The 515-nt window shown below is 57.5% G+C and overlaps 1 protein-coding gene across 1 annotated transcript; it reads left to right on the top strand.

Annotated features, from left to right (window-relative positions):
* Window positions 1-41: 41 nt before the first annotated feature.
* Tsp_15202 (putative protein KRBA1) lies at window positions 42-425 on the top strand (the record flags this gene model as incomplete). Its single annotated transcript, XM_003367817.1, has 1 exon — window positions 42-425. A coding segment is annotated over one exon (384 nt), but the record flags the coding sequence as incomplete, so codon positions are not given.
* Window positions 426-515: the final 90 nt, after the last annotated feature.

Below are 515 nucleotides of genomic sequence, written 5' to 3'. Positions count from 1 at the left end.
TCCTATCGAACTCCTTCTTCTTAATTTCTTTTTGGTGTCAGCAACATCATGAGTCTCGCCCGGAATATCGATATCCCCCCGTAGGATCTTCTCGCGCTTCCGATGGATGGCAAAAGCTCCCATGTGGCTACTTGTCACCGTCTGGCCCGCCCACCCAACGGCTCCCCGCCGGACGTCAACTCACCATGGTCGACGTTCCCGGTCCATGCAGCATCCGACCTTGCCAACACGGAGATTTCCTTACGATCTTTCGAGCTTCAACTTCTTCGACGCCACGGCTCCATCCGCGGCGGGGTCTTCGGCCGGCGCTATTCCTGACGACTCAACCTCCCCAAACTTCCGCAGAGAGCTGTCACCTGAATCTTCGCCCTTCGACAAGACCTTGGCCTCAAGGGATCGTCTTCGGGCGGCTCTCACGAACCTGATCCAACCAAGGGGGGTCTCCACTGCCACTGACCCGCCGGTCGCTCTTCGAATGCGACCGGTCACGAGCTCGAAATATAACTCGATGCTGA

The sequence above is a fragment of the Trichinella spiralis genome, assembly GCF_000181795.1.
Source record: "Trichinella spiralis strain ISS 195 chromosome Unknown Scfld3626, whole genome shotgun sequence".
Taxonomy (NCBI): Eukaryota; Metazoa; Nematoda; class Enoplea; order Trichinellida; family Trichinellidae; genus Trichinella; species Trichinella spiralis.
The sequence above is the reverse complement of the archived record's forward strand: the minus strand, read 5'-3'. Positions and strand labels throughout refer to the sequence as shown.